Raw genomic sequence first — 23,011 nt, forward strand, 5'->3', positions numbered from 1 at the left:
AACTGTTCAAGTAATCCAGTCTTCATTATAAATCTTGCTACTTTGATGCTTAGACTTTGCCATGAGATCATAAAAGATCTGGTATTCTATATAACTTGTAAACAAGATTGCTACTGGCTCTTAGTAAGAGATTCATGCAGTAGCAGTCTTTTATGTGTGCTTGCAAGCACATGACTTAATGTCTTGTAGAACACATGCAACTTTCAACAGCTTGCAAGCTGAGGCTCTCAGCTCTTACAGGTGTTGTTCATCTGTGTAAGGGGTTCACGGGTGAATCCTTACAGTAGTCAAAGAGAACAGCAGTAATATATATGTAAAGCATGCATGACAAGATCTCTCTGCTTAAAGCTTGTTAACTTGAAGTCTGTTAATTTAGAGTCTACTGTTTTTCTGTTTTATATTACTACTGTCATTCAGGTCATCTCTGTCAGCTCTAAGTGCAATCGCTGTGCTTTCCACATCAGGTTCAGTCACTGGCTGCTCCTGATTAGAATTGTTGCCGCCTGGCGGCAGAATTTCTTGGCTGACTTCTGGCTGAGGCTGGGGTGTTTCAGCAGGTTGTATTATATTAAGCTCTTGTTCCAGCCGCTCCCTCTCCCACTCTGCATCTAGCCTCTCGCGCTCTTCAAGGTCATGAGCAATTTTGTCCCAGGATGACAAGTTCTGGTCTGATTGCTGCTGCTGGTGTTCCTGGTGGTCTTCATCCTGAATTCTATTGTCGGCTTGCATTGGTTCTTCTAGTTTAGCGTCAATCTGTTCAATCAGATCCGCTACACCAGTGTCTGATTCGGCTGGTCGCTGTGCCGAAAACCTGTTTACGCACTCCGGGTCAACAAGGTCTGGAGGAGAACTTTCTTCCATATAGGCCCGTTGGTCTTGATACTCCGGAAGCACTATATCGAGAATCGCTAGCGGTTCATCCGGAAGGGTAGTACATGGAGATCTCTTCGTCACGCGGCTGTTGTTGAAACTCCACGAATTCCGTTGGCTCATGCTCGAATATATCTGGTCCCTGTGATCCTGCATCGTTTTCGGCGGGATCCAGCTCAGTCTCAACGGTCATTGCGTCCGTTTCTTGCATTGGATTGGTATAGTTGTCATCAGGTGGGTCAACATCTAACTCCATTAGCGGTTGATTGTGTTGAAGGAGGCGTTGATACCGCTGTCTGCGTGTATGTGTTTTGCGAGCTCGGCGTTGTACGCGGTTCGTCGGGGTCCGCGGTTGAAAAACAATCGACAATTCGGTCGACGAGAGTCTCGAATACTTGAGGGTTATATCGAAAGCGGCCGGGTTTTCGGGCCTTGAGCAGAGCGGGCCGTGCGATCTGTCTGTCGGGAGACTGGTTCATTAATTCCGTGATCTCGGTGGAGCGGAACCCGAGACGGTGCGCCAGTGCAGCCATCTGGTAGACCACACATTCATCGGCTTTGGCACGATTTGGTTTGGCCAGCAGGTCATCGTTATTCTTCGGGTCCGCCGGCATCGAGGGATAATGTCGCATGGCATAGAGCCAAACCTGCCGGTACGCGATATCAAGACGCTCCATGCCCGCCATGCGAGTTTGTCGGAAGGTAGACTCCGATGTCTGAACAAGACAATCTTCCTCTGTCTCGGGAGATGTCACAAGCATGGGCGTTATGCTTTTCCAGATGGACTCGTCAGGGGGGCTAAACAGTCGTTTTATGCACTGAGCACAGCTTTCCAGGTACTTGCAGTCCTCAAAGAAAGTGTGCAGGGATGGGACCAACCCACCGAACCTTTCCATTCGGGTCCAGATGGTCCGTCGCTCAGTTTCACTGAAGCCGGCAAAGGCCTGACCGCTCAGAATAAATCCATACGCAGCTTGCGCATCGACGCGAGATGCACGGCGGGCCATCAATTGAAGCTTCTCCACCGTGTCTTGATCGATTCTTTTCATTGCAATCGGATGATGGTCGACGAGGGATGACCAGAACTCCTTCACACTCTCAAGGTAGTTGAGGATTTCCTTCCGAAATGTTAGAGCATGAAGTGCGTCAATGCTGCGCCGACTGAACGTACCTCAACACAATCAATAGCGACCAGGCGATGGATCATGCTGATCCGCATCTCGCGGCCCCAGAGGCCCGAGATGGCCAACAGTGCATTGAAGCCCTGGCGGAGTCGACGATTCCGGCGATTGTCGAGCTGTTCAAGGCGTTCCCGATTACAGCGCAGCAAGCGCGCGAGCCATCGCTGCTGAAATGGTTCGTTCTGTTCTTCTTCATATTGACGGATCTTCCGGTATATTTCTCCATTGGTGGGATTTCTCTGGTTTGCATACTCCTCAAGAAGGGAGATCCTGAGTTCCTCACCGACATCTACATATAATTCAGAATAGTCAGCCCATAGGTGGTACACGTACCTATGGAAGGATACCATCCAAGTAGAGATCCACCGTCCACCACCGGTCGACGGGGGGGAGGAGTTCGGACACAACTTGGACCCGGTGGCGGCCATGAAGGCCACGAAGCTCGCTATTGTGAAAATGGAGCATGGGGTACTTCTCTGGAAGATTAGTCTTCAAGTCATGGGGCTGAACCTTGGCACGATCGAGCGCTTCTTTGAGGTTTTGTTGCGATATGATTGCCGGCACATGATTGTCAGCATCAAGACGGCGACAGCGTTTTTTTTTTTTTTGGAAAACCTGTCGAAGCCGCTCCAAATTACTGGAATTGAGGTCTCGCGGGAGAGGAGGGTCAAACTAGATCTAGTCAAGCCGGACCTTAGCCGTGCCCTGGTATTTTAGATGTTGCTCCGTGGCGACCCTCACCTCCTCTTCCGTGAACCAAGCTCGGTGCATGACAAGAAGACAGGCAGCAAAAGATATAGCAAAGGAAGCAGGAGGAGAATGGGAAAGGGAAGGGAAAACATGGCTGGCAGGGGCACCTTTGTAGCTGAGGAAGGCTGCTCTGGGAAGCTTCCTCCCTGAGAGCAATACATGGTTGACTCAATCCTGAGGGAATGTCCCTGAGCAGTACACAGTTAACTCATCCTGAGGGGCCACATACATATTTTAACCCTTTGTTTCCGTCCGTCTTCAATATGCGTTCGCCGAACATTATCTTTTTTTTTTTTTTTTTTTGTAGATATGTCGACAGAAGACAAGCGCTCTACTCGATTTGACCTTGACAGGTTAAGAGTGGGCCCAACCTCTCCAAAGCCGCAAATCCCCGAACTGCCAAAACATCCCAATTTGCTCTCAAATACAACAGCTTCAGCCTCAGCCAGTCGTCTGGCCAAGAGAAAATCTCCTCCGCCACCCTCACTGCGAGGCAATTGAAAGATCATAACTGGCAAAGGCTCGCAATATTTCCCTTGTAGAGGCCTCCAGATCTTGAATAAGCACAGGTCGGTCACTTATCACAAGGAACGAGTCCCCCTGGGATACATTTAAAAAAAGTCTGTGACTGTGATCTGGCAGGCGATGTTGCAGTGATCGTTCATCAGACCAACCCCACCTGCCTTCGTGCCATCTGTGAGTTCGCGAGCAAAGATGCTGATGGGATTTTGGAAAAGTTTCATGACATCAATCATAAAAATGTGATCAAAGCCCTTCAGTACTTCCGCGTGCAAGATGTGGTTTATCTTGAGGTTGATCATTTACCACTTACTCTAGAGCATATTGTTGCATGCAAAGCATACCCCAACGAGCGGCAACTGGCTGTTATCTTGACTCAGGTTTTTCCCCCTCGCTGTTTGCACTCTTTGAAGTCGTTGCTCATAACCATCAGATCCTAAACGGCCTCTCCTATCTCATAGCACAACATTTCAAGCATGAATCCTTGAATTGCTTGAACATTCTGATGGGCCTTGATGGAAGGATACAAATCGGTATATATTCTTCTCTTATGAAAAAACCACAGCTGAAGCCTACTAGCGCGTTTGGAGGAGTGTCGTCCAAGACTCCCGGAAGAAAAGCAAAAGGAGGATGTCCTTGCTGTGGCTAGAATCACCATGGAACTTATGCAAAAATATAGCAAAGATAATAGTGCGGTTGGAACTGAGAATCTTGACCGTTGGCTAGTTAATTCGCTGGCTGTAAGCTTTGTGTCTGCAACCACCTCCGCCGACTCAATTCAAGAACTGGAGCAGGTTGGGTCAATCTCACTCTCCATTCTTAAAATACTTTCTCACTTTTTATTCTCTCCATTCTAGCATCTCGTGGTAAAGAGTACTCGTTGGTCCAAAGGCGAGCTGGTTGGGCTTGCTTCGCTTGCTTTAATCTCAGCCCGCACCTTTTACTCTTTCGACCCTAGAGGCACAGACGATGACTGATTCCTCTTTCCTTGGGGTGTATCCACATCTCAGGTGGAATTCCCGACTGAGCCGCTACGGAGGCAGAATATGAGTTAGCAAGTGAGGCCACAAAGGTAGTCATTCGTCTTCGGGGCCTACTAATTGAGCTTGGACAAGTGCCTAAAGATTATTCTGTCCCCTTGCTTGTCGATAACGAAGGAGCCATCATGGGGAGAAGGTGACCCTGGAACGTACAGCGTATTCAAATTTGTGATTTGCAGCTGTGATTTTCATCTCACACACACACCCTCTCTCTCTCTCTTTTTCCATTTCTTTACCTTTTTTTCCCGGAGAATTGTGACGGCACGGGCTCGGACCCGAACCTGTTGGGCAAGGATTGGCACCAAATCTGGCACGCTGGGCCCTACCACATCAATATTGGTGCACGTGACCGCTGACTCAGACCATTGGTATAAACAGGAAATCAGGGCTAGGCCTTGGGGCTTTGGAAGCCGCCTGCGGGGGGAATATAAGGATTTTAGGTAGCTTGCTTTGTTCGCTTCTTCTTCTTCCCTTCCTCAGCTTTGAATCTTCGTGTATTGCGCTCTATTTGTATGTTAGGTTGAATAGAATTGGCATCTTCACAAATGGTGTGCTGTTATTCCACTGTGCACTTGCTTGGGAGCCACCTGCAGCAGGATGACAAAACATGAATAGGCAGTTTATAAATATGTTCTCTAATCTTCATCCTCTGGCTACCATTTAAGAAATGCAATTTATATTAGGAAACAATCTTCTCTACAAAATGATCAATAGCAAACTCAGCAAAATATGTCCCCATACCCTTTTGAGGTAGAAAAAAAAGCCCAATCCCCTTGTCGTACAGGGTACATTGTATTGAGAGACTTGATAAACTCCCAGTACTCCGGGTATGCCCCTCCGAGCTCCCAGTCAATGATGCCCGTTACAGTAATACTGAATGTAGATTGAGATGGATCTTGCTCCCGAACAACCATGATATTTCTTGGATGTAAGTCACCGTGCGTCATTACGATGCGATGGTCAGCCCGGAGCATGGGTCGTACAAATTCAACATAGGGCGCGGTTACAGGAGTATGGTTTCCAGAGAGAAGAAACTGATTAAACTGAGTTTCGTTTTCGATGTGTGTGTTGCTTGTTCGAAGCCACATTCTACAGTCAATGCAGAATGGTGGATTGCCGATGCCCAGATACTGCGACGGGAGGGGTAGCTTTCGGAGTTTGGCTAGAATGACATCTAGTTGATCGCGAATAGAGAGCTTCTCTTCGTTGGACAACGTCGGCCAGAGTTTGTCGAGCGGCGAGCCTTCAACACGGGTCATGAACATGTATGTTGTCTTGCCGATGGAAATTGCTCCAAGTGGTTTGGGAACGGGGATGTCGCTGTTTGTGTGTTTGTGAATATGAGCCATGACTTCTGCACCTGTGAGGAGCAGGTTATGGCCCAGCTTGACTACAATATGCTCATCGAGTTGTATAACTGCTCGAGAGAAGTGGCCCCAGAGAACTTTTCCATTTTGCAAAGCACTGGAGAGGGCGAGGCAAATTGCCGGATCATCATCTCTGGCTCTGGTCAATAAGCAATCTTGCCCATTACTATCTCTGTATTTGTGCAGAAGGTCATGTACTTCAGATACCAGAGGCTGATGTACAACCGGAGTCTGCACTGGGATCGAGAACATATCCTGAACTGCACGTTTCTTTGGAGCACTCCTACCACGGCCTTCAACAGGGATATTAGTAATGCCACTGACTTACTTGCAAATCCCCCCGTGCTTACAGTCTTGGCTTTTTCTACTCCGCTCCCTCTCCAATCTACGACGGTCAGACAGATACTTCTGTCCCCATAGGAGGAAGAATTTAGTGAGATCTGCCCAGCGACTTGACTGCAACTTGGACTGGAACTCGGTGGCGACCGACTCATTCAGCGTGACGAAGCCCGAGAGAAGGTCATCATTATCATCATCATCGCAATAAGGGTCTCTTTCAATGTCCTCTAGTTCGGACGGGCGTGGTGGATGAGCAATAGAAACCAACTTCTTTTCGCGGCGGATTCGACCGATAAAGTCGCGGACTCCGAACGACAAAACAAAGGGGAGAGAGGTGACGACAATCACGATCACGGCGCCCAAAAAGAACCCCAAAGAAGTATCCCAGTTAAAGAAATTTACAGGCATGGCTTCCCAAGAATGGAGAATCGCGTCGTGCTGACAACTTCATCTATTGGGAAGCGCCATATTGAACATGACACGCAAAGAAATGGAATAAGACTACGGAGTAATTATTCAGACCTTCAAGCTTTATTTAGCTTCTTGGCAGTCATGTGATCAGAAGGTATCGTCCAACTTGGCTAAACCGCCTGGGATGATGAGAATCCATAACTTAGTGGACTCAGGCTTCCGGGAGTTCCTGATACGTGAAATTGTTCGGGTTTCCAACAACTTGAAACACTGTATGCGAGTCTCCATCCTCAAGGTACAGGCCCCAGTGGTATGTTCCCAAGGTCTGTCGGGGCTCGTAAACCGCAACAAAGAGATACACCATTCTGTATAATATCTGGGAATGAGAGAAGTGGGATCGGTAATGCCTATAGACAAAGTTAGCCCATATACCAAGTCACAGCCAATACTCCCGAAGCTTACAGGGCTTAGGAGTCAAGTTATTCTGGCACAAGTTGGTCACTCAACAAAGTGGGCAGCAGTTCTAAATCAAGGCTTTAGAATAAATGTCAAGGTGAGAGTAATCAGCTGTTGAAATTTTATGTGTTGATTCCATAATGTTAATTGTGGTGATGTACTCCTGAAAGCATTCTCTCGCCTGGCGAGAAAGGGACATTTTATAGACAACAGGCAGGTTGTTGTTAATCATAAGCGCCTAGATTGTTCCGCATAACTATTTGCAGCACATGTTTTCACCATTTCCTTCCTGAAACTACAGCTGGTGGTTGTCCAAACATCAGAAGAACTCAGCTGCAGGCATTCCTTGCCACAAAGTATTGAACCACTCTAAGTGTGCAGTGAGAGTTACCTCGTGGCCAATTAATATTATCAACAAATGCCAGCATCAGAATAATTGGACACCATTTGCTTATTCAAATACAGGATTATGTTGGATCAGAATTGAAGCTTTCTTGAGATTGGTTAGACATGCAATCAGACAACATTCAAAGTGTCATGCACTTATGTATGGCGCCTTTATTTTGTGGTGGCTCTATACATAATCCACATCTCCAGGGAACTTCAGATGGATAATGTGTTGGAATCTCAGAAGTAGTTATTTTTACTCTGATGCCATGACCTTGACTCTGCAATGCACCAACACCCCCTGCGCCCTGTATGCAATGGGGCGGTGGGTTTACTGGGCTGTCAATAATGTTCTCTCATTGGCAGGTGCTGGGTACGGTTCCACTGGTCAGTGCCTACTGATTGCCCTCCATAACTCAACCCTGATACCACCCGCTCAGGAGCAAGGGAGTGTCCTTTAATGGGTGCTAAGTAGCTTCTTTTTGGGATAAACAAGCTTGGAAGTTGTCAAACAAATATCAGCCCCATTCTATGGAGAACTTTCAAAGTTCTTAGTGGCCTATCCTATACAGTATCAAGGGATATTGCTTCCTTTGCCAGCAGGGGCACAGGCAAAAGGACAGAGGGTACAGAAAACATATTCAAATTTCAACTTTTTACAGTCTGATATCTTAACAATCTAAGATAGAAGCTGGAAATTGCATATAGACAATATAGTATCATAGATTTAATCCTCAAGAGTTGTTTCCAAAATACACTTAGTTTTCAACTAATACACAGGGGTCAGCTACCAGAACACTAAAGCAAACACTTGCTACTGAATTGCCAGGCTTTTCTTTCGCAACACAAGCAATGACCAGACTATTTAGAGATTGCTTACTCTTGTTTGAATTGCAATGCAGGATGATCACCTTGCAATAACAACTGAGGTTTGCAAACACACAGCTGCCAAGTGTGAACAGTATCAAAGCATAAAGGGTTATGTAAACATCCCAGAATAACAGTGTTGCCATTGGTATTAGCCAAGATTCCTATTATTCACTCCACTACAGAGTACTTATATTTAGGTTACATGGTTGTAGATGTTCTGGGGCTGGAGGCCCACCCAAGATGTGGTTTAGCTGCTTGCCATACTTTCTTGATATTGGGTGATACCTAGAGCTCTGATGAGCAGATTGAGCCACTGTGTGAGCTGGATAGATAGGTGGTTGTGGAGGAGATATTTCAAAAATTAAGTCTCGACGGTAGTTTTTCTCCTATTTAGCGGCATTGAGGTCTCTGATTAGTCAGCCCTCCCGGCCAGCCATAGTTACAGGGCGCGCCGTGATGTACTCCGTAGCTTGTTAATATTTATGTGTGTATATAGTACTCTGTACTTTACGCTGTACATTAACATATACAAGAATAAGATGGTTTAACCCTGGTATAATGTAAGTTGTAATAAAAATACTTTTTTTGTTGTTGATAGTTGTACGAGTTCCCTGTACTTGTAATTCAAATCAGTTAATTTACAGAGTACGGAGTACTCCGTACACAGAGTAGATAAGGTTGGTGGCTGAGGTCACTTGGTTTGGAATAATGTTACTCCGTAGTTAACTGCTGTATGGAGTTACCTGCAATTACTAATCACTGATAAGATGCTTAATTGATGGTTCCTGGGTGAAAGGGAAAGCGTGGCCACATCCTCCTGCGCTGTTCGGAGGACTATCGAGGATTCTTTTTTTTCTTTCTTCCCCCTGGACTTATTGATAGTAACCAGGTGACTTGATTTCTTTGACTTTCGGTTTCAACTCTTTTCACAGCCAGAAGGGGCTTTATCTTCACTCTTTCAAACACAATTCCTGGTTCTGCGACGCCGACTTTCGCCATGATCCTGCGGCTTCAATCTGTTACTTTCCTGCTTGCCATCATATCTACTGCAAGTAACATTCAAGCATCAGAAATTCCTCTAGACCTTCCTGTTTCATCGTTAATATCTACAGCAAAATCCCACTTGGCCAATGGATCTCCTCGTGATGCACTCACTTACTTTGATGCCGCGATTTCGAGGGACCCCACAAACTACCTGACCATATTTCAACGCGGTGCAACATATCTCTCTTTGGGGAGGAGCTCAAAAGCTATCGAAGATTTTGACCGTGTGCTGAAACTTAGACCTGGATTCGAAGGAGCCCTAGTGCAACGAGCCAGAATTCGTACCAAATCCGCTGATTGGCTTGGAGCGAAGCGAGATTTAGAAGCTGCTGGAAAGCTAGGGAAAGCCGAATTAGAGGAACTGGAAGAGGCCGAAAATGCTGCTATCCTGGCGGAAAAGGCAGAGAAGGAGGGTGATTGGGAAACTTGTGTGTCCCGAGCTGGTGTGGCCATTCTAAAAGCAGGGACATATCTGCCGCTTCGTCGGCGCCGAGCGAGATGCCGTTTCGAACGCGGTGAGATTCAAGAGGGAATTAACGATTTAGCACATGTTTTGCAGATTTCTCCAAGCTCCGTCCAACCGCACCTTGAAATATCTGCAATGTTATTTTATTCCTTAGCAGATACGGAACGGGGAATAGCGCAAATACGAAAATGTCTTCATTCTGACCCGGATTCCAAAGTATGCAGTCGTCTGTTCAGAAGAGAAAAGCAGATCTTCAAGTCCCTACAACGCGTCGACAAATTTTTGGAGCAGCGGAAATTCAGTAAGGCTGTGGAATTATTGGTGGGTTCCAAGGAGGAAACTGGATTAATTGATGATGTAAAAGAGGAAGTGGCATCTGCTCGTGCAGATGGATATATTCATGAGAATGCTCCTGATAAACTCTATGCCGATTTGATTGAGAAAACATGTGGAGCATATCGAGAAGTTAGTGAATCTCCTCAGACCAAACTTTCCATCATTTTTGCTAATATTTTTACCACTAGATGAACTCCAAACGCAAAGCTAAGCCTTTCTGTTTTGAAGCGCTTAAGTTAAATCCGACCTCTCTTCATGGCCTCATGTCAAAGGCAGAAAATGAGGTTGATTTGGGCGAATATGAAGCTGCGATCCAAACTCTTGGCATCGCCAACGAGCATCATCCAGATTCTCATGCGGTTCGAGCCCTTCATCAGAAAGCACAGATGCTGCTAAAGCGATCTAAACAAAAGGATTACTACAAAGTACTGGGCGTTGACCGCGAAGCTGACGATGCGACAATCAAGCGCGCCTACCGAAAACTTACCAAGCAGTATCATCCGGATAAAGTTCAATCGCAAGGCGTGTCCAAGGAAGAGGCTGAGAAAAAGATGGCTGCCATTAATGAGGCATATGAAGTTCTTTCAGACTCAGAACTGAGAGCGCGGTTTGATCGAGGTGATGATCCAAACAATCCTGAAGGTCGTTCAGGACATCCGTTCCAAGGCAGCCCGTTTGGACCCGGCGGTGGAGGGCAGCAGTTTTTTTTCCACCAAGGGGCCGGCGGACCGCATTTTAAATTCTCTCAGCAAGGATTCAATTTCCCTGGAGGGTTCCACTTTGGTTAATTTCTCTCTCTTTTCCTACTGACCTTTCCTTTTATTTCTTTTCCTTTTTTTATCTTTTGTTTTCTCGTATCTGTATGCATTTGTTTATGATACCACCACTTCAATCATTTAACAGCCAAACCCCTATTTTGCTTTATCATTGCCTATCAGTAAACATCACAAAACGTAAAAATATGCAAATCACCACCAATGGTCAAACATGGACAAGGATGAATCAGAATTAACTGAGAATTTGAGCTATGTATACAGACTCATGTTGCCTGCACATCCAGTCTGAAGCAATGAATGTAATAGTGTGTTTGGCTGGTTCTGCCTCAACCCAAACATCAGTGTTGTTCGAAGCCTGTGCGTCTCAACAAGGCAAATGGGGAGGCTAGGATCGTAGGAGGCGAATTATGGCAGCTGAGATGGATTAACGCTGCACTCAAAGTTACCCACATATACACTATGAAAGATGCTCAACAAATTGAGCAACCATCCTGAACAGAGATCATTATTTTTCAAGTGAAGTTGGAAGTCAAGTAGCAAAGATCCAGCAGGGAATACTTTACTTCCCAAAAACAGAACAGTGTCACAATTGCATCACGTGCAACCATTACCGGTGTCTTGATTTTTCACCACCAAGCCCAAAGCAAAATGAAGACAGTGTAAAAGCGAGTCATGCACCCAATCTAACAATTTATTTGGGCGCATCAGTTAGTGGAACATAGCTAACTCCGAACACTTTTTCCTTATGGACTGAGCCGTCGTCCCTTTTGTCAACCACCCAGATATATTGCGGACCGCCCAAGCCGAACAACCTGGGGCTACCAGCTTCTCCTCCAGACTCAACTGGAATAAACATTCGACCAGGTGCTTTTAGCTGTTCGATCAAAGCTGGATGGATGGTAGCCGCTGCTGCTCCAACGTGAATGGCGTCGTAAGGACCACCTTCCGGCCAACCCAAGCGCCCATCACCGGTAACAAATTTTACTTTACCAGATTCAAGTAGTTTACGGCCACTTGCAGATTTGGCCATATTGCTGCGAGACATGTCGACTAAGCCCTGAATATGGTCAATGCCGATGACATGGCCATCCGTAGATGACGGAGGAGATGAAGAGTCTGTAATTAGATTTGCGAGGACGTGTGTTAGATAACCCGAGCCAGATCCGATGTCGAGCACACGCGACCCGGGATGAAGATAAGGAAGAAGATACTCGCAGGCGTGGCCATGCATATGTGGAGCAGAGATGGTGGCCGAGTATCCTATGCTCTGAGGAGAGTCGGCATACGGGTTGGTTGGAGAGTAGTCACCGCGGTCAACCTGAAACTGTTAGTGCATGTTAAATAAGGTCACATTGGCACCAAAGTCAATTGCATAAGCAAAGCGAGGCCCTACATTGAGCATAGCATTTTTAACTCGTTCAGTTTTGATAAGACCCGATTCAAAGAGGTTATGAACTAGTTGTGCATTGGTAGAACCAGAACAGTACCAGGCCATTGAGGCAAGAGATCTCCTACAGAGGAGCACGGTCACAGTGGTGAGTTTGGGAAGAAAAGACAGGGTGGGCACAAGTCCACTGAATTGTCTTTGAAGCAAGGTCTGGTATATTGCAACGAACAGACAACTGAGACAGGATATGAAACAAAGATTGCGAGACAACACTTTGGTGATTGGTGATGGTTTGTGGAAGAAGTTCCTCGACCAGACAACTGATTAGTTAGTTGTTCCTTCTGACGCAGAACACTAAGATGGAATTTTTGATTGTACGTGTTTGACTGCCAACACTGCTGAGTCCTGACTTCTTGTTGATTGACCACCCGGCTAATATCTTGCATTGTTTTGTGTGATTAAGTTGAGTTTGAAAGTGATGACGTTTTCAACCATTTGGAGGGGAGTCAGCTGGATACCTACCTACAACGTTCGTAAGTCAGTTGCCTAAGCTCGTGTAGAGGAATGAGTTAGTGGTCTAACTTAACTAGTTAGTTTAACTAATTTATGATGTAAGGATGACTAACTAAGTAACTTAGTTTCTAGTACGGAGTAAGCTCTCTCGAATAGATGATTATATTTTAAAGGTTGAGGCAAGCTAGAGCTGCCTGCCTATGATCCAAGTGAATTATCACTGTATAGAGTGCCTTGCTGTTCTTATATTATCCAGAGTTCTAGTCTTAGGCTATGAAGCTGTCCTTTACCTGTAGCCTACAGGCCAGGTAGATTTAATATCTGACGAGCTAATTTCTCACAGCATTATCATTCATGAATGAGGTTGAATGAAGTAAACATGTGTATAGAGTACCTTGGAATTTTTCTTAAAGGTCCTTTTGAAATGCAGCCACCTGAACCAACTAGACAAATTGCACTTCTTCCGGACCTTCAACCGCTATTTCTCCATTTTCCTCACCCTTTCCGGTCCCATCTTGCTTTTCGCATTGCATTATATCATCATTATCATCCCAAGACAAGTCATCTCCTTCTGGATGGGTGAAAAATTTGTCTTGTAATGCTTCCTTTGCGCTAGGCCTGTGCATCGGATCCAATTCCAAGAGCCGGTATAAAAGCTTTATTCCTTGTTTTTCTCGGCCAGTGAGCTCTGCGACGCAGCTCGACCATTGCACAATTTTTTCCCAGGAAAATCCCCTTTCCCCAATTGTAGGAATCGTGGTTTCGAACACCTGTCCGTGGAGCGCTGCACAACTTCTCATCCTGCGAGTTCCGAATATGCTAGCTAGCTCGATCATTGCATCTACATCATCAACTGAGTGAAAGAAAGGAAAGCGCCTCCCCAAGAGGGTGAGTAAAATCACACCAACCGACCAGATATCGATCTTAGTGGTCTGCGATGTGCATTTAAGCAATACTTCCGGTGCCCGAAACCCGCGAGTTCCAGCTCGATTCGCTCGACGAGACGGCCGGGAGTCACTTTTTGGATAGCCGGCCGACATGACTTGTGTCTTACTAAAATAGGGTGCATCAACAAGTCGCGTCATACCGGCCATATCGGAGCAGGGGCATGGTTCTCCGCTGAGATACTCGCGCTGATTTATTGTCAAGTTAATTAAGATCAATTACCTATACAGGACTTAGCATTGTCAAATCCGTCAGCACTCACCTCAGCTAGCCCAAAGTCCACAAGAACACCGCGGCGATGCACTGGGTTATATAGAAAATTACTAACGAGCACTATCAGAATTTTCGGTTCCGAAATTGTAGTAAGGGGTCATTGGACTGACGTTGGCTTAATGTCCCGGTGTATTATATTTTCTCGGTGAACAGCATGAAGTGCAATGAGAAGGGACCGGAGATATAATCGCATATCTTCCACTAGAAAAGTGCGATATAACACTCGGAAATCTGCGTGGGGAAAATATGGTAGGACTGCCACAACCTGGTCATGATGTCTGAATGCAGTGATTATAGGGCAGACTGACATGCAACCCCGGAGACTCAGTAATAGTTCAAGTTCGTTTTGAATCCGAAACGGGCTGCTGGTCACATATATTTTCTTTAACGCAACGTAACGCGCGGTCTTCCTTTTTTTCGCTCTTTGCACTGAGACATCCCGGGAATTCCCAAGACGAGGGCGTTTGGAGGGCGCCCGGTCATGATCACCAATCTCCTCCTGTTCTGAGTCCGGGTCCCAGGCATTGCAGAAACGATCGTAGAGCAAATCTTCTGCTTTATAGACAGTTGAAAACGTTCCTTAGGATCAGCTGTTAGTTTCTTCAGAGTACTTGGTTCTGATGGGAACTCGTTTTACCCACAGCTGGGTAGAGTTGAGATCAAAGAGGCATCACTCCACGAACCTTCTCCAATGCGCCGGATTAAGCGATATCGTTCGGAGAACCCGTCGAAACTGTCTTCTAGTTTTTTCATGTCCTCGATTACAGACTCGTCTGTTTCCTCGAGATCACTATCAATTAAATCATCTTGGTCTGAGATGCCCTGTATTTCTCCATGCTCTTCTCCACTCTCTGATATCTCCGTATAATTTTTGTCTTCCTCTTTGATAATCGCTGCTACGTTCCCGTTTGAATGGGATGCCATTCCGGAAGAAAGGTAGAGGTATAGCTCGAGTTAGCGTACGAACTGGACGTATTCAAGGTAAATGCGAGATGTGGAGAACTCTCCAGGGTATATCGCAACTCGAGATTTTTCTTTCCTCGAGAACGTCTGCACGCGACTACCAGACAGCGCGACGCGTCCAAAACAGAACGCCGCCTCTATTTAACCGAAACTCCACTTAGTTGACGCTCGAATACTGAAATTGAACGATTGCGGCTTTCAGTAAATAGTTATTATCGCAAGATCTTATAAATACCCCTCCACCAGGGCTTTGATCTACCAAAGTTGCGTCGGCGCGCGCGTTATCTGTTGTTGTGCAGGTCAAAGAGGCATCGACAACATCAAAAGCTTTGACGTGGTAAGTTCCTTAGTTAGTTAACTAGTTATGTATTAATCTACACGTTTACGTACTGCAGAGTACTCGAGTTACGCGCTTCCCACCCGATAGTTACTCTCTACTCCATAGAGTAAGGAGAACATGTCGAGTTTACCGGGAAGTGATGTCTGCATGTATGTCCAAATAACTATCCCGTACAGACTCGCCCGTATGTACTTACAGAGTACAACAACATGTGGAAGAAAAGAGGTGATTATGAAAACACAATCATGGATTATTCACCTTGAATTTTTTTTCAGCGTAGAAGAACTCTGCTCTGGGGAATTCGTCTTGACGTTAGACAGAATATTTACTCATGAAAACTTCCAAATCGCCGCCCCAGCCGCATCTACACGTACCGTATAATCCACCTGGAGGGAGAGAAATAAAATAGCTTGAATCTAGCTCAACCTAGACCTGGTGTGAAGGGAATATCTCAGGATATCACAAAATTCGGTATGTATAGAGTGGGAGGTGATTAATGAACTGCTTTGTATTCTACTCTGTACAGTGTACTTTGCACTCCATATGTTTAAGGTATAAATGTTGCCCCGCAGAGCAGATTTCGAGGAAATTTCTTTCACACTTTGAGTGCAAGACTGTAGAAAGGAAAATTAAAGCAGGAGAGAATAATTTACTTATTTCCTCTACAAAGTAATTAGAGCACATATTAACTGGCTATGCTGAGAATTCGATGTGCCTCAATCTTTTCTAGCAAAGACCCAGGAGCCAGACCACACAATCCAGGGAAGAGCAGTGCTGCTTGGCTCATCTCAAAGAGGGAAAACCCAAACAAACTGACCGAACCTAGCTGACGAACCACAAACATGTTTTCATGAAAGTGCCAAAAGCCGTTCACGAATTTTTCCTGAACATTCAAGAGCTTTTTCAGTGCTGGAAATTTTCTTGTCATATTAATATCCTGTTCATTGTTATGGAGGAGAGAATAGATTTTGACATCAACGAATCGCTGAAGTACTATCTCAGCGATCCCGCCTCTGTCCCCACGCCCGAAGCCGACCCCGAACTCTTAGATTGCGAGTCGGATCCTGAATCGCTAACACTGCTTTTAATCGATGGAGTTCTGGATACAATAGTCGATGCGGTGGCAGAGAACCCTGATGGGCTCTCTCGACGTGGATATTTTGATTCGCTGCAGTTTCTCCTCAAGTCTGCACCTACTTTTCGTAACGTCCAACAATACCATCGACTAGGGCATGATTCTGAAACCTTTGATCAATTTAGATTTCCTGTTGTGCTTCCCACAAAAGCTTTGAGCAAAATTTTAGACCTTGTTGTCTCGGGGCTCGCTGCTGAGGCGGACGTTGTCCACAATGATCTCGAATCCGATGAAACCGAAATTATACCGCACCACAAGAAGTTGCTAGAAATATACGCCTTCTTATTGCAATGGGCTCTTTCTGCAGTAGAAGCTAAGATGGCAGAAAAACCGGCGGTTCCTGTGCCGATCAGAAGAGGGGCAGGAAAGTCTTCTAAATCAAAAACAGCGACCAAAGAGACAACCTGGGACTCTGCAGCGCAGCTGCAGATTGCCATGGAGACTATGTGCAAGGTATTAAAATTAAAACTGAATAAGATATTCGTGACAACGTCAGATCGCGACACATTTGTCAACTTATTCACGCGTTCCATTTACCTTATTCTTGAGAACGAGCAACGGGTGAGAACCATGGCTATCCGCATGCATGCATTTAAAGTCCTATGTATTGCTGTGAAACATCATGGTCATGCATTCGGTAAGGGGTGTGCTCTATTTCCTAATTTGGAAGATCTAACATATACATTAGGCGCGCAGACCTCGATCGTCCAGAGCCTTACATACTTTGAGCATCTTTCGGAACCTATGGCAGAATTCTTGCATATTCTGGCGGAACAATATGACTATCCACAGTTGTCAGACGAGATTCTTAGGTAAGCATGACAGTTGGACATTTTAAGGGTAGATGCTCACATTTATATGACAGAGAACTAGCTAATAAAGAATTTAACCCAAATGACACCAAGGGACCCAAATCCGTTTCTGTATTCATTACGAAACTGTCGGAGCTTGCTCCACGATTAGTGATCAAGCAAATGACATTATTAGCCAAACAACTTGATAGTGAGGTACATTACGATCTGTATGAGTGCACGTGTTCGAGATATTAACTAGAAGAATAGGTTTATGCTTTACGGTGTGCCGTTATCGAAGTTTGTGGCAATCTCATTATTGATCTAAGCAAACAAGATGAAAGAAGTGAGAATGCAAAAACTCAAATAAACTCATTTTTCGACGTTTTGGAGGAACGGTTCCTCGATATAAACCCGTTCTGTCGATGTCGTGCCATTCAAGTTTACATGAGGCTCTGTGATCTGGACCAGAAATTTCCAAAACGACGCCAAACCGCCGCGGAGCTGGCTTCAAGAAGTCTTGAGGATCGCAGCAGCCATGTTCGCAGGAATGCGATAAAACTACTTGCTAAATTAGTTTCTACTCATCCATTCAGTGTAATGCACGGTGGACAGCTGTCATACAAAGACTGGGAAGGGCGACTGGAAGCTGTCGAGACAGAATTGAACGCTTTGAAACCTCCTCCTGAGACACCAGGTTTGGCAGAAATGGGCCTGGAAAACATGAATATAGACAGTGAGCTGCTGGACGATGCGACTGAATTGCTGGACGAGTCTCCATCTAAGGCGCCAAGAATGACTGATGAACAGAAAGCCGCAGCCATAAAGAAAGCGGAAGAGGAGGCAGCGACATCAGAAATGCTTGCACGGCTGCAACTGACAAGAAAGTACTATCTTGAAGCAATTCGTTTTATTGAGGTTTTACATTCGGCGTCCCACGTCGTTTCACAACTACTCTCATCCCGAAATAAGAGCGAAGTGATCGAAGCAATGGACTTCTTTGTCATTCTTGATGCATACAAAGTCGAAACTGCACGACCTGGCATCCGAAGGATGCTTCGACTAATTTGGACAAAGGGGAATAGTGACGAGGGGAAAGGTGTTCAAAACCATTTGGTTGACTGCTATAAAGGTCTCTTTTTCGACGCACCAACCTCATTTAGCCCTAACGATGCCGCCAACTATATCGCTCGCAATATGATCAGTTTAACTTTTGGTGCTACCCCGGCGGAACTCACTTCGCTAGAGCAACTACTAAGCATGATGATGAAAGCCGGGCATATTCCAGAATTGGTGATTGCGAAGCTTTGGCAAGTATATGGCGTCCAAAAAAGAGATATCTCCCGGACTCAGAGAAGGGGCTCCATAATCGTTCTTGGAATGCTCGCACTAGCGGATCATGACGTGGTTGTGAAAGAAATAGAAACAATGTTACGGATTGGTCTTGGGTGTCTAGGTCGAGCTGATCTTCTTTTGGCTAAATACACTTGCATTGCGCTAAGAAGGATGAAGCCGGGCCGTCAAGCAAAGGCAACCGACGTTACATCTCCAAGACTATCCAATGATCATGCTGTCCTTACCAAGCTAGCCGCCATGACAGAAATTATTTCGGACAGCAAGGAGTGGTATGGCGTTGCTGAGCAGGCAATTAATGCAATTTATGCACTTGCCAAACACCCAGACTGCCTCTGCTCCGACATTGTGCGACGAAAAACTAAATCAGTGTTCCAGCCGCATATACTCTCTCGAAGTTCTCCATTCAACAAAAGCAATGAATCCAGGCTCCATACCCCTGAGCGCCAAGGACCATCACAGAATGTCACTCAGAAGACCAGTCCAGTTGGATTGTCCCAGCTGCTTTTTATAGTTGGTCATATTTCTATCAAACAGATCGTTCATCTCGAATTTTGTGAACAGGAATTTAAACGCCGAAAGGCGGAGCAGGAGAAGAATAGAGCTGTTGATCCTGCCTCACAGAATCAAAACAATGCCCCGGGAGATGATGAGCTTGATCTTATCGGTGGTACAACCGAGGATGATTTCACAGAGGCAATGGCACATATTCGAGAACGTGAACTTCTTTTCGGAGAGAGATCTTTGCTCACTAACTTTGGCCCTTTGGTGGCTGAAATATGTGCAAATAACAATACTTACTCTGACCGCAACCTTCAAGCAGCAGCGACTCTCTGTATGGCCAAGCTGATGTGTGTCTCTGGTGAATACTGTGAGAGGAATCTGCCACTCCTGATCACAATAATGGAACGATCGGAAGACCCCATAGTTCGAAGTAACGCGGTAATAGCACTAGGTGATATGGCCGTCTGTTTTAACCACCTTATTGATGAGAACACGGACTTCCTCTACCGCCGACTTAATGATAACGATATATCTGTTAAACGTACCTGCCTGATGACTCTTACTTTCTTGATTCTCGCTGGCCAGGTTAAAGTCAAAGGTCAGCTCGGCGAAATGGCTAAATGCCTTGAGGACGAAGATAAGAAGATTGCCGATCTCGCTCGAATGTTCTTCACCGAGCTCGCGTCAAAGGATAATGCTGTGTATAACCACTTCGTCGATATGTTCAGTCTCCTGAGCGCGGAAAAGAACCTCGATGAGGATTCTCTACGGAGGATCATTAAGTTCTTAGCTGGATTTGTTGAGAAAGTATGGACTCGATACGCCATATGCACTATCCATATTGCTAAGAACATTCTTCCTATTTCTTAACCGTTGCTAACTACCGTATAGGACAAACATGCCAAACAGCTAGCCGAAAAACTTGCTGCAAGGCTTGCTCGTTGTGATACCGAGAAACAGTGGAACGATGTTGCTTATGCACTCGGCTTGCTACCTCATAAAAATGAAGAGATATCTAGGATTGTCAGCGCTGGTTTTAAGGTTGTCAAGTCAACAGCGTAAAAGGTAGCTGCCGTATATTTTGCCTTTCCATTCCATAGCACACGTACATTTGGAATGGCAAAGTCCTTTAAAGCGTACTCCTATGACCGGCGTCGAAGGCTAGAGCGCTAAATCTTTCGTTGTTTGAGAACAGAATATTTGCTTATCTTAGCCAGGAATTCAAAAGTATAGGATTTTCAGCACGGGGAACGAGCTTTGAGGTATCTCTTGTTTCTAAAGATTCCATGCAAAACAATCTGTGGAATTAACTTATTCGGGAAATAGCTCCAAAGGCGTGCTACTATAGAAGGGTTGATGCCGAGAGTGGAGATTCCTGGATATTAACTGCCGTGGCAATGTTTCGGATCTTATTAAGGAGGAATTATCTATCTCTATATGATGTCTGCTATATCATATCAGACGCAAGCCCGATGGACACAGGGAATTAATTATGTCAAGGTGGAATGAAAGGCTCAAAGAGACAACCTGGTGAATCAAATCAGAATGAAAGGCATCTCTTGCGACATCTAGTAGATATTTGAAGGATGTCAAGAGCCAGATCAGAGAGTGGGTATCTCGAAAAATTGGGAAGCGGAAACAGTACCTCGAGTGGAACACGAGTGCTGTCAAGACTGAAAACTGTGAGGGCCAGAGTACAAAAGGAAATCCAAAAAAGATAATATCCCTGCTGGAACTTAGTCAACAGACGAATCCACTCATACCCAATATCCCAACAGGATTCAGACCCCTCTAACTCCAAACCGGTCATTAGTCAATACTTAACATATTAAACGACTTCTTTCTCCTCGAGCGTGTAGTCTCCTTGCTGGAGCCTTTCCAGGACCTTTCGACCATCAGCTGTCAACTCAGGTCTTCCAGAAGAGTCAACGGGAAACATGAAAAAGCGCGGCTTCCATTCATGGTTCCTCTCCATTCTGATAGCTGCCTTCACTCTTTGGCGTTCCTCTAGCTCATGCTTTTTCTGAGTCGCCAGAGTATACTGCCTAGAATGGATGGCTGCAGTAACTCCGGACCAGCATCGCCGTGATTCGTTGGACAACTGCTTTTCTTCTGGCGGAACAACTTTGGAAGAAGGGAAAAGAGGAGCTATATCAATAAGGAGATGGCGTTCAACGGAGCCAGCTAATGTGTAGTAGACTTGCTCATGCCAACTCCCATCAATTGTTGCAAGGACGTCACTTTCAGGGACTTCTTTTATCTTTCTCTTGTCGTCGTTCTCAGGATCGTAACGGAAGATAACACCGACCACTCTATAGTGCGATCTACCAAGCCAGCCATCTTCGAGGTACTGTAGAATTGTCTTTATCCTAGTTTTGGGGCAGGTAATGTAGCATGTATCTGAAACCGATATAGACAATGATCCTCTGAGCCATCCACCGATGTGAGCCGCAGGGTGAGTTAGGCGATATTCTTCATTATCCCGCTTTTGCAGATTCAGGAAGATACCCAAATTGTGCTTGCCAGGGGCAATTCGAATGCTTGTACCGCTGAACTTTGCAGTGATCTGATCGAAACCACGAGCTATAATACCGCGTTGCGGACAGTCGGCGTAAAACGCCGAAACTGGGGGGTGGTGGGATGTCTGTTCCGTGAGGTATGATATTTTCACCTTTTCCCCGTTTCCAGCAGCCTGAACTCCTGCTGTGATATCCTCAGCAGAATTTGGGAGGACAGGGGACTGATAGTCTTCTGTTTCCCAATAACACTGCGTAAAGAGTTAGCTCTCTCTCACACGGATCTCATATGGGTCGGTGTAGTCAGAACCAACCCTGAAAAATTCGCCTAGGACGGAGTTGTACGGCTTGCAAGGTTTGCTTTGCACGTATCTCTACTCGATCGTCAGGAACCATAAGCTTAATGGTGTGCTGTCAACGGAATATCCTCACCACATCTTTTGTAAACCAAAATCTTAAGACTTCTAGCATACGACCCAGTTCATCATCAGACTTCCCAATACTAAGCAAGTTAAAACGACATTCCAAGGCATAGAAAAGTATCATGCCAGGCATACCTAATAAAATTCTCGGGTCGATCAAGATAATTCCAGTATTCTAACATGAGCTTTAGTTCCATGTCTTCCATCCTGTCCAAGGGTCCGACATACCTAAATTTGGCGTTGGCTCGAGAAGTTGGGCTGGCAGTGAGAAACGAGCAGTCGCGATGTCCGTCACCCCAATGAACCTGATAGAAAAAGAGGAATCATAGTTAGCCTTCGTTTCATACCATGCCAGCGGTAGGATAAATTGAAGAGCGGCGTAGAGGACGCATACCTCCGCAGGATGGAAAAAAAGGTCCTTAATCGTGAGGGATCCTCTGACGCTGGTTTTGAATGGTCAATATCGTGGAGGACAGTATCATGCGACATTGTGAAAGTTGTACTAGGTTGTGTTGGAGCTGAATCAGTAGAGAGAAAATCTTCGAGGACGGATCAGGATACTGGCTTTATTAAAGAGGTAGGATCTGGGGAGAGTTCACCGTCGATCCACGGTAGGGCTCTTGAAAGCGAGGTAATGCAGATCTACACTGGCGGCTGTTTCCTCCCGCCTGTCAGATGCTTGTTTAGAGGCAGAACGGATCTCTATTCCGTGACTCGCGGATCTGGGAATTACCCGGACGTACCCTAGTGGAATGCACACATCCCCGAGAGAGCTACTCGTGTTGTTTTTGGGACCTTCAAAGTTTTGCGGATCTTGAAATTTGGTTGCGACAGTGGACTTGGAATGCGTTGTTGGCAAACGTCATAGGGTAACTAGTTCAACCGAACTTAGTCTCTGGCGAAAGATTAGCATCCCACGGCATTTCTGTATCAATGTATCGTGCTGTGGGGCCGAGTATTAAGGACTACAGCGCTCGGTTTGACAAGGAGTAATTCCTAGGAAAATAAGCAATGCCGAGTATCTTGACGCCATTGACCCCTGCCAACCCCAGTGAGC

The 23,011-nt window shown here is 45.7% G+C and overlaps 8 protein-coding genes across 8 annotated transcripts; 3 read left to right on the top strand and 5 right to left on the bottom strand.

Moving 5' to 3' along the window:
* Positions 1-372: 372 nt before the first annotated feature.
* On the bottom strand, positions 373-2,962 carry D8B26_001190 (uncharacterized protein; the record flags this gene model as incomplete). The annotated part of the gene is made up of 5 exons (XM_066123467.1): positions 373-1,020; positions 1,122-1,988; positions 2,042-2,340; positions 2,399-2,723; positions 2,909-2,962. 5 exons carry the CDS (start codon positions 2,960-2,962, stop codon positions 373-375), a joined length of 2,193 nt encoding a protein of 730 aa, XP_065979541.1.
* A 102-nt stretch (positions 2,963-3,064) lies between these two features.
* D8B26_001191 (uncharacterized protein) lies at positions 3,065-3,302 on the top strand (the record flags this gene model as incomplete). Its single annotated transcript, XM_066123468.1, has 2 exons — positions 3,065-3,068; positions 3,109-3,302. 2 exons carry the CDS (start codon positions 3,065-3,067, stop codon positions 3,300-3,302), a joined length of 198 nt encoding a protein of 65 aa, XP_065979542.1.
* Positions 3,303-5,079: 1,777 nt separating this feature from the next.
* On the bottom strand, positions 5,080-6,492 carry D8B26_001192 (uncharacterized protein; the record flags this gene model as incomplete). The annotated part of the gene is made up of 2 exons (XM_003065218.2): positions 6,078-6,492; positions 5,080-6,020 (listed from the first exon to the last, which is right to left on the bottom strand). Exons 1-2 carry the CDS (start codon positions 6,472-6,474, stop codon positions 5,080-5,082), a joined length of 1,338 nt encoding a protein of 445 aa, XP_003065264.2. The 5' UTR covers positions 6,475-6,492.
* Positions 6,493-8,991: 2,499 nt separating this feature from the next.
* Positions 8,992-10,985, top strand: D8B26_001193 (uncharacterized protein). Its single transcript, XM_003065219.2, has 2 exons — positions 8,992-10,165; positions 10,225-10,985. The coding sequence occupies exons 1-2, from the start codon at positions 9,188-9,190 to the stop codon at positions 10,822-10,824; spliced, it is 1,578 nt and encodes a 525-aa protein (XP_003065265.1). The 5' UTR covers positions 8,992-9,187; the 3' UTR covers positions 10,825-10,985.
* Positions 10,986-11,297: 312 nt separating this feature from the next.
* D8B26_001194 (uncharacterized protein) lies at positions 11,298-12,640 on the bottom strand. Its single transcript, XM_003065220.2, has 2 exons — positions 12,206-12,640; positions 11,298-12,130 (listed from the first exon to the last, which is right to left on the bottom strand). Exons 1-2 carry the CDS (start codon positions 12,305-12,307, stop codon positions 11,504-11,506), a joined length of 729 nt encoding a protein of 242 aa, XP_003065266.1. The 5' UTR covers positions 12,308-12,640; the 3' UTR covers positions 11,298-11,503.
* A 450-nt stretch (positions 12,641-13,090) lies between these two features.
* D8B26_001195 (uncharacterized protein) lies at positions 13,091-14,854 on the bottom strand (the record flags this gene model as incomplete). The annotated part of the gene is made up of 4 exons (XM_003065221.2): positions 13,091-13,845; positions 13,920-13,980; positions 14,041-14,509; positions 14,614-14,854. The coding sequence occupies 4 exons, from the start codon at positions 14,852-14,854 to the stop codon at positions 13,156-13,158; spliced, it is 1,461 nt and encodes a 486-aa protein (XP_003065267.1). The 3' UTR covers positions 13,091-13,155.
* Positions 14,855-16,176: 1,322 nt separating this feature from the next.
* On the top strand, positions 16,177-20,587 carry YCS4 (Condensin complex subunit). Its single transcript, XM_066123469.1, has 6 exons — positions 16,177-16,418; positions 16,494-17,005; positions 17,057-17,180; positions 17,234-17,375; positions 17,430-19,823; positions 19,908-20,587. Exons 1-6 carry the CDS (start codon positions 16,183-16,185, stop codon positions 20,076-20,078), a joined length of 3,579 nt encoding a protein of 1,192 aa, XP_065979543.1. The 5' UTR covers positions 16,177-16,182; the 3' UTR covers positions 20,079-20,587.
* Positions 20,588-20,600: 13 nt separating this feature from the next.
* Positions 20,601-22,472, bottom strand: D8B26_001197 (uncharacterized protein). Its single transcript, XM_003065223.2, has 6 exons — positions 22,349-22,472; positions 22,183-22,259; positions 22,090-22,129; positions 21,965-22,034; positions 21,847-21,906; positions 20,601-21,783 (listed from the first exon to the last, which is right to left on the bottom strand). The coding sequence occupies exons 1-6, from the start codon at positions 22,441-22,443 to the stop codon at positions 20,845-20,847; spliced, it is 1,281 nt and encodes a 426-aa protein (XP_003065269.1). The 5' UTR covers positions 22,444-22,472; the 3' UTR covers positions 20,601-20,844.
* Positions 22,473-23,011: the final 539 nt, after the last annotated feature.

Source organism: Coccidioides posadasii, chromosome 1 (genome assembly GCF_018416015.2).
Source record: "Coccidioides posadasii str. Silveira chromosome 1, complete sequence".
In the NCBI taxonomy this organism is placed as follows: Eukaryota; Fungi; Ascomycota; class Eurotiomycetes; order Onygenales; family Onygenaceae; genus Coccidioides; species Coccidioides posadasii.

Excerpts from the sequence above, each read along its gene's own strand:
- D8B26_001197 (XM_003065223.2), bottom strand. The coding sequence starts at position 22,443 with ATGTCGCATGATACTGTCCTCCACGATATTGACCATTCAAAACCAGCG. Across the intron at positions 22,130-22,182 it reads CGAGCCAACGCCAAATTTAG|AATACTGGAATTATCTTGAT; the intron begins GTATGTCGGACC and ends AGCTCATGTTAG. Across the intron at positions 21,784-21,846 it reads TCCTAGGCGAATTTTTCAGG|TGTTATTGGGAAACAGAAGA; the intron begins GTTGGTTCTGAC and ends CTCTTTACGCAG.
- D8B26_001193 (XM_003065219.2), top strand. The coding sequence starts at position 9,188 with ATGATCCTGCGGCTTCAATCTGTTACTTTCCTGCTTGCCATCATATCT. Across the intron at positions 10,166-10,224 it reads CATGTGGAGCATATCGAGAA|ATGAACTCCAAACGCAAAGC; the intron begins GTTAGTGAATCT and ends TTTTACCACTAG.
- YCS4 (XM_066123469.1), top strand. The coding sequence starts at position 16,183 with ATGGAGGAGAGAATAGATTTTGACATCAACGAATCGCTGAAGTACTAT. Across the intron at positions 17,376-17,429 it reads CCAAACAACTTGATAGTGAG|GTTTATGCTTTACGGTGTGC; the intron begins GTACATTACGAT and ends CTAGAAGAATAG. Across the intron at positions 19,824-19,907 it reads TAGCTGGATTTGTTGAGAAA|GACAAACATGCCAAACAGCT; the intron begins GTATGGACTCGA and ends ACTACCGTATAG.
- D8B26_001194 (XM_003065220.2), bottom strand. The coding sequence starts at position 12,307 with ATGGCCTGGTACTGTTCTGGTTCTACCAATGCACAACTAGTTCATAAC. Across the intron at positions 12,131-12,205 it reads TTAAAAATGCTATGCTCAAT|GTTGACCGCGGTGACTACTC; the intron begins GTAGGGCCTCGC and ends TAACAGTTTCAG.